We start from the raw sequence: 8865 nt of genomic DNA on the forward strand, positions 1-8865 counted from the left end.
GGCTGGGGGGGGCCACTGCTCGGGGACTGGCTGGGCATCGGTCGGCGGGTGGTGAGCAATTGCACTGTGCATCACTTGCTTTGTGTATTATTATTATCATATTATTATCATTATCATTTTATTTCAATTATTAAACTGTTTTTATCTCAACCCACGAGTTTTTCCTCACTTGTGCTCTTCCAATTCTCTCCCCCATCCCACCGAGAGGGGGGAGTGAGCGAGCAGCTGTGTGGTGCTCAGTTGCCGACTGAGGTTAAACCACGACATATGCATAGGGAAATACCGTATTTTCCTTAAGACATTTGCAAATATGTCTTAATAGAGGATGAATAGAAAGAAGTAAGTTTCAAGTAAGTCTCAGTTCCTGTAGCTCAAGTATTTTCTAGATGGGAGTGCTAGAAGCATCGCACTCAAGAACTCGAAGCGCAGCCCCATTCAGGGAAAGTTTCCGTTAGATGAAAGGCCATAATGAATTAATGTGTTGGAAGACCAAGCTGAATACTTACAGCCTTATGAAAAGAAAGTACAGCAACAAACTACAAATACGTAAAGCATACCAGCATCAAGGAACAGGAGAGGAACTGTTCAAAGACACTTGCAGAATAGCAGCCACAGGCAAACCTGAGACCAAATGTGAGAGAAGTACTTTTTTTCCTTTTTTTTTTCCTTAAAAAAGCCACCACATAAATGGGAAGTCATACAGAAGCCTTCCATAATGAACTGTGGGAATTTCCATCATCAAAACTCAAAACAGCTTTACTGTAATTGATTAATTATCCACAGCAGCCGTAAATGCTGCAGTAAAGCAGACAGAGACTGCAATACACATGTATACATAGGATACAAGTTTAAGACAAACAGCTATGTATAGAGTGAAACCTTGTAATTACCTTTGGTTCAGATTAACCCAACAAGTGTTCATTTGGTCAGTAGTTTCCTTCACCCTCCTTGTGTCATCATCACGATACTCTCGAAGAAGTTTATTAGAAAGATCATTGAATGCAGCTACCGTGATGTCACCTCTATGCAAATCCTGTACTAACAGCTAAAAAGCAATTCCAGGATGAGACAGAGTAAAATAAAAATCAGACTATTTTCATACTATGCATTTTATCACACTATAAAACCCTCCTTTTTGCCTTTTTTTTTAAACCAAAAACATACATCTTTTTCACCTAGAAGAAAAATCTTAAAAAGAATCTACAGATACTAAGCATTCTGACAATGAACAAATCAAAACACAAAGAGGTGAAGAAAAATTATATTTGCCAGAACCTGCCAAAGGCTAGAAAAATCCTCTTCTGTGTTTTAGTGGCAACAGAAGTAAAAACACTTCCATATTTTTAGTAGCATGAATAAGTTTAAATTATGATAATAGTGATAAAAGTGGCAGCTTAAAGTGGCATAAATGAAGTGCGCAGCATAAGAATTTGATTTCGTTGTTTGGGGGAGGGTGTTTTTAAATGAAGAAAATACATTAGATGTGGTTGCTTATTGTGGCAGGATATTCATAAGGTGCCTTGACTTTATAGAATCCTGAATTCAAGACTATTTCTAAATAAAAAATATATTTGCATATATATGTCCAGTTGTATCATATGATCTCTGTACTATATGTTTGGGCACAGGCCTACTTTCACTTAAGAAAGCAAAGCAGACTTAATCGTCCATTTCCAATCCCCTGCTCACGTAGAGAAAGACAATGAAAAGCACGTAATTTTACTGTTTACCAAAATAGCTATAGATCAGTGAGGAATTCTCACAACCATACTCCCTGCTTCCTTCCATACCCAGCTGCACCCCTACATTGTCCCTTCATGAATATATATAGATGTGTGTGTATATATACACACACGCACTTTTTTTAAACTCTATTATAGCCCTTTTCTAAATACTGCACTAAGAGCCCCTCCTCACTGATTTGTCTCTTTAGTTCTCATCCTGTGCCACCTACAGCCTGCCCTTTTTCTGACAGCCACCAGGACAAAGGACATCCAACTTATTGATTTATCACAGCAGGTTTGCTGTGATATGAAAAGCAGCGAAGATTTGGGGGGTGTTGGGGGGGGGGGGGGGAAGCGTTGAGTACTCCTGGCACCCATCAGAAGTGAAATTCAGGATAATTTTAAAAAACTTAGTCCATTCCCAGATTTACTAAACTACTGTTAAGAGGTTTCTATGAAGTAATACATGCTACATTCTGTGGCTGTATGATTAAAATTTTATTGATCTGAGGTTCAAGCTTTTTGCATAATATCATTTCTTTGATGCTACGCTATACTCATTTCAACTACACTTACAAGAAGACACACATGAACACATGCCACCTGTTTCCTTCCTAGAAAGTGATTCTCGGGAAGTCTGATATATTAAAAAAAAATAGAGACAATTTAGAATATATCATGCCCAAAAAGAGACAGAATTGACAAATCAGTCCTACAACTAAACTGTATATTTGCACATCAATTGAATCCAGTAGCATTACATAGACTGAGGAGTCTGGTAGGGAAAAAAGTGTAGATGGTCTTACTTTGTTGTCTGAAATCTGTCTGGCAAGCATCTCTTTTGGGGCCTGCAGGAGTATACGCAGACGGATCTCACACTGCTCCATGAGGTGCTCCATTTCTTGCCTCTGCTCATCCCACTGCATGCTGTCTGTCAGCATGTACTTCAGCTGCTGCTGCCGCACCTCCACACCATGCTGGGTATTGTCCCACTGGTTCTTCACCTTCTCCACTATGGGGGACAATACAGAATATGAAAAACCTGAGGCAAACAAACAAGTAGCCATAACTACCACTTAATTCTCAGGACAAGTGGCAATAATATAATTCATTCTCAAATACAGTAGTTGCCATATTCAGTATTTTAGTTCCCCATGTAGTTTACACATTCGCACAAGCAAACAAAAGATGCAGGTGTTTGGCTACCTCTTGTTTAAGCCAGTCAGCATACAGGTAACAACTATTATTTCTGGAATATTTCAAAGGCATTATTTTACTTTTTAAGTACACACGTGGGAGGCAAATCAGCTGCACTGAAGAGATATGCCAGCAGCAGGGCCCCAAGAACCGCAATTGTAGGGTGATGGCTATACCAGCAAGTCATCTTTTGTGCATCTGCAACTTAAACCAATACAAATAAACAAATAAATAAGTGCTGTTTAGATCTGGATAGCTTATACAAAGTGAACTAAGCTTTCCAGACCACTGTGTGTTGAAGGCAGTCTAGTGGCACCTGTACTACCATTTTGGCCAAGGTAGAAACACTCCAGTAATAACCTACTTTGGCACTTCCCACCACAGGTTTCTACAGACTTATGTAGATTACACAGCAGAACAGTTACTGATCACACCCCATTTCCTTCAACTACCCCGTTCCTCTCTCAATAAACAGTTAGATGACTGATAAACAGGCTTTAACCTTTCATAAACAAAGGGTGAAAAAGACAACATGACAAGAGTCTAGGACAAAAAATAGCGTGTCAGGGAAAGCAATAAGTCTGCCTTCAGAGAGAAATTAATAGCATCATACCTTTTTCTTACTACTTACAGACCATAAAAAAAGTGTATTACTTGAAAGTCTATAGAGGTGGAAACAGGCTTCCCTATTACCTGCCATGACAGTTATTAGGAACTCATTGTATCACTAGAACTAAAGAGTAAAAAAGCAAATGTAAAAAAGCAAACAAACAAAACAACTAAGCTGGATTTCTTGAGTATATCTGTACTCTGAGCAGCAAGAGGTAGGCAGTATGTAACACATCCAATATAGTTATCATACCAGTAAGTATGCAATTTTATTAGAAAACTAACACACTTACTCAGGTCACTTCAATCTTCCATGAAGTAAAACTGCCAAAGGTTGTGCTTAAGCTAAAACCACTTAAGTGAACTTTACCCTTTGCATTTTTTTTTTTAACCTTTTACAATTATACAAAGCCATTAAGCTTGATCTGCTTGGGAAGATCTCAACTTTAACACATTCAACAATATTCTGTTTAGTTTCATAAAGCGCTCAGATTGTGGCAAAGCCCACTTGTCAGAGTAACTGTAGTACTGGTGGACAAACCCAATAATCTGTGCAATATAGATTCATCAATTTCAACCCACGGGCAACTTTTTCATTAATTTTCAGGCGTGACGTAGGTCATGCTGAAAGAGAACTCAGATGAAAGCTCCGGTAACGCAACAGCAAATAATACATTTTTTAAGTAAAAAAAGATGTTACTATATTGGATAAAGAGTATGTTCAAAGGAAACCAGCAGCTGCTGGGAGAGATCAGTGGTTTCACCAAAACTGCAAAAGCAAAAACAGCAGGAGTGAAAAAAGGCTATAACCCTATGTGCTGGCTAATGAACTGCAGAGAAAAACCTAAGTGTTTAGGTTCTCCCCACAAAGCTGGAAGGAAAAAATACCCCTGAGAAACAGCTGCCTACAATAGCAACTTGGTTGAAATGGATAGATATTCAACATTTACATAGTAGTAGTATTATTATAGAAAGAATATTTCTTGATATATTTTTCCCTATTAATGGCCAGGTTAACCTTACTCTCTGCACTGTTGACATACTTCCCCCTCTCTTCAGTCTCCACCAAAACAGGACAGAAAAATAGTGAAATTATTGGTAGCCTCAGCATTTAGTGGGTTCAATAGGTAAGTTCCTAGAAAAAGTTGTCAGGGGAACCAGTCTGGTATCAAAGGCAGAAAGATTGGAAAGAATTCCTGATGAGACTGTGTTTTTAATTCCCAATGTCCATGCAGTAACAGGGAGGGAAGTTCCAGAGAAGGAAGCTTTTCTCTATTTCTGTGCTCCTAGCTATTTGAGTAATTAGGCTTCATCTAACAACATACAGCAGGGCTCACAGGAGTTTGTAGGTCATCGGTATATTCCCCTCAGTGTTTAAACGAGGTGCATAAAGCAGTCCTGAGCTTCACTTTTCTTGAAAGAGCAAATTTTTCTTTACAAATGACAGTAGCAACACAACCTTCAGTTTATTCACGTTTCATGACAGGAAGCAAAAGCTTCACGCACATCTAGGGTATCTACTGGAAGCTTCATCCATGGCAGCATACACAGCTTCTCTGTTCCCACCTTGGATGGGCATGACTATAGGTGAACTCAAATTTTCAACATACAGTTCCTTTATTCCTTGTTCACCTTTTTTGAAGACTCAAGAACGTTTTGTGACTGACCAGATCTCCCCTTGTTGACTGACTCCCATGGACTACATATTTACTATCCTCCCCTAAGTTTCCACCTGACCCCTAGTTCTGAGTGGCTGCAAAACCCGGGCCCTACAAGTTGCTTTAGCTTCTTTGGGTCTTACTCCCTTACCGATCCACAGCTCCTGTGAATCTTAGGCAGCAGATGCCATCTCATCAGACCCTTTAACATCTGTGGGCTGTCTACCTGACCCTGTTATTATCTCCAGCAAGTCTTATGGACGCCAAAGAAATTCATGTAGATGTAAGTAAAGGAAAACTCCATTGCAGAGGAGAATATAAGGAAATATATCTTTCCATTTTTACTTTTAACTGTGATATTTCCTGCTACATGAATTTTCTAATCTTAGCAACCAGCAAAGCTTAAGAGTTCAAAGAATACATTGTCCCTTAGTTTCTAATTGTGTCAGTTGTACGTTTTCTTTCCTTAAGTACCAATAAAAGACATTTTCAAAGGGGGTGGGGACCTTTAAAAGGGAAACCTCAATTTTCAAGTACATATCAGTGACTTAAAAGCTCTACTAACTCAGTCCACAATTTCAAAAAAGTGTACACAAAGTTATTGTCCTAAGTTGATACATTCATGCTTTTCACTAACTGTCCAGTGCATCATAGGTCAACAAAAATAAAGACACACAATTAGTTCCTTTTATCAATAAATAAAAAATCCTCATCCCTAGGTCTATGGCTGTCAAGTAACTCAAATTCTTCATAAGATATTTTTAAATTCTAGCAAAAATATTTACCTTCGTACATGAAAAAATAGGCAGTCAAAAAAAAAAGTGGCAATTCTTGTTCCAGGAATTTTCATTAAACTGTTAGAGTGAAAGCCACTTAACTGCTAAGTTTTCAGTTTGTTCAAGGAAGGCAACTTCAGCTAGGCTCAAAACCAAGAGTTTAAGAGAAAGATATGAAGATTTTTTTACTGCCATGGTAACATTGTATTTGCAAACACAGAATGGAGAAACTTACATTTTTCTGTGATCACTGTCCTAATGTCTGAACTGGAAGTTTTATTTTTCAAATTCTGAGCCAATGTAAAAACAGAATCAAGCTGAGGGTGCCGCTGGTCCAAATCTGCCTTTGTTATCTGTTGAGAATTAGGAGATGATTTTTAAGTCCAAAAAGCAGAATTTAGTTAACATCATCTGTATTATTTGTAGATAAAACAAAACATGTATGTGTTGCCACAAGTAGATGGCTGTTCCCATCACTATTGTAACCCTTGAATTTTCACAGTATTATAGCACTGCTTTAAAAAGAAAAATATTCTGAATTACAGTTACTGAAAATCCAGAGGTGAAGGTTAACCTGCACAAACCACACAGTTACTGCAGTCATTGCACAATATTTTCCAATATCTATTTTTCACTCCCCCATAACTTACTTTCCTCTTACAAAGCTCTGATCATTTCCGGGGAGGGGGCAGAGGGGGAGAGAGAGAGATGGAGAAGGAAAAGAATGGGAAGGAACAATCAGACTATACATTGTATAAAAAAAGTCATTATTTCACTATAGCAATGTACCAGAAGCCCATATTACAAGTGTTATACAGTTAAAGTGTTTCCAAAATTACTGTACATCACATTATTCTTTAAAATTCCAGATTATGTTAGACACCCACAGAAACAGTTTAGCACTTGTTTAGCCTGCAGCTTTTACTGTACAGTTACTCGTGTTAATTGATATCAAGTCAAATAAAATGAACCTTAATGGTAGCATACATCTCACAAATACTGCCCTTAGTCATGGCTCAGCATAGCATGAGCTATCAACAGAAACAAACATTTACATCATAAGCATTTCTGTTAAAACTTTTAATCATTTCAGCACGTCTCTGGAAATCAGTTTAGTCTAACTACAACACAACAAAACTCATTAGAAACCACTAAAGAGTGGATTATAAAGGTCACCCTCCAGAATATGAAGCAAATATGAAGCTGCTCCGAAGTCTTCAGCGAAAGCTATCTGTACATTCCCAAAAAGATGTCATTTTCAGGAGGTATTCTCTATATGCTTTGTTTAAAACAAAAAAATAGCAGTGCCTAGCTCACATAGGGACACAGGAATTAACAGGAAATAGAGGGGAGAGGAGTGTAATAACAGCAGCATTTAAAGTGTAATTTTCAAGTTATACATTTACTGCAGTCAGTTTCTTTTTTCTTTTTTCTTTTTTTTTTTTTAACACACATGTAATTTCTTTACCAAATGTACAAGATACTAAAGTGTGAGCCAATTTTCCAATCCACCAGCCTTCACAAAACACATACTTTCATTCGTGCAATAGTCCGATTGATCTCTTCAGCATTTCCCACAGTGACTATGTTTGACTTGAGCATCTGGTCAATCAATACCAACCAGTCAGCCAGCTCAGTTGTAGTTTTATCCAGATCAGCAGGTGCAGAAAGTTCCAAAGCCTGCTGAGTCTGAACAGGAATTTCCAATGAAGAAGATACTAGCACCACCTTTTGGACATCTGAAACAGAGTTTGGGGGTTTTATTAAAGAAAAAAGTCATGGCCACCTGTGCAACTGTGGGAATTACAGGGTTTTTCTGTAATTCCTACAAATATGCAACAGCATCTACAGAGAAAGCACAGCAAAATTTGTATTTGAGGCATTTTAACCACCAGAAATAGTAATCAGAAATTTCTTTTGCCTGTTTTTTTTAAAGGCTATTAATTATTTCATTGCATGCCAAAGAGTCACCCCAAATGATTCAGCCTAAATACAAAAACTAACAAGAAGAAAACTTGCAAAGGCAAAATGATATTAAATCTAATGGAGTGGAGCTAAATACTCTGACACAAAAGGGGATTGACCGTTATTAAGCATAAAAAACAATCCTTTCGTTGAAGATAAACGTCTAAAATTGTCTTCCTCACTTTTGTATTATATGGCAGAAAGGTTCTCCCCACTCTTGGCTCAGAATTCACCTAAGCACAAGTAAGTTGAGCTACTCCAACAGATGCTTCATGGACTTAGCAGTACACAACTGTCCTAACAAGGGACAGATGCCCACTAGTTCAGTCCCATCCTTTCTATCTTTTTAACCTGACATTGCAAAGAAGTGAGAAATGAGCTGAACAGTAAGATTCGCTCCAGAAGCTGTGTTTGATTGTGTTCTAGTTCCAAGAAAACACTAAGTTAAATCAAGCTGCAGCATGAATATTACACACTTGCCTTAAGCAATGGAATACAGAAGCTTTACTTAACACAAACACCCTGTACGAAAGAAAAACAAGCTGAATCAAGGTTTTGAAAGGCTTAAACAAAAGTTGGTTTTCCTCCTTTAAATTTTCTTTACTGCTGCTGAATTGAAAAAAATATATAGGGTTAATGTACTGAAGTTCAAGCTGCAAATTCTTTCAGACAAGGGCTGTCCTTTTTCACCTAGTTTTCTAAAAAGGAGACCTGGGCATCTTGTTTACACTCTGTTTCTGCTGATCTGCCTCCAAGAACTTGAAAAGATGGCCAGTGTCTGATACAAGAACATATCATATTTAGACAGCTTCCCGTACAAGATTCAGGAAGATAAGTATTTAGCAGATGAGAAAGACCTATCTCTGTCCCTGCTGAGCTGAAAGATGCAGGATGGCCTTTATTTATAAGACTGAAGAAAATCTGCATGCAGGAGAT

The 8865-nt window shown here is 38.0% G+C and overlaps 1 protein-coding gene across 1 annotated transcript in view; it reads right to left on the bottom strand.

Moving 5' to 3' along the window:
• UTRN (utrophin) overlaps window positions 1-8865 on the bottom strand; it is a 377019-nt gene that overhangs the window by 202292 nt on the left and 165862 nt on the right. Inside the window, 4 exon segments of the mRNA XM_009325465.1 lie at window positions 891-1045; window positions 2531-2736; window positions 6200-6317; window positions 7498-7703. Of these exon segments, the coding sequence (XP_009323740.1) occupies window positions 891-1045; window positions 2531-2736; window positions 6200-6317; window positions 7498-7703 (685 nt within the window).

The sequence above is a fragment of the Pygoscelis adeliae genome, unplaced genomic scaffold, assembly GCF_000699105.1.
Source record: "Pygoscelis adeliae isolate BGI_AS28 unplaced genomic scaffold, ASM69910v1 Scaffold300, whole genome shotgun sequence".
NCBI classification, from domain to species: domain Eukaryota; kingdom Metazoa; phylum Chordata; class Aves; order Sphenisciformes; family Spheniscidae; genus Pygoscelis; species Pygoscelis adeliae.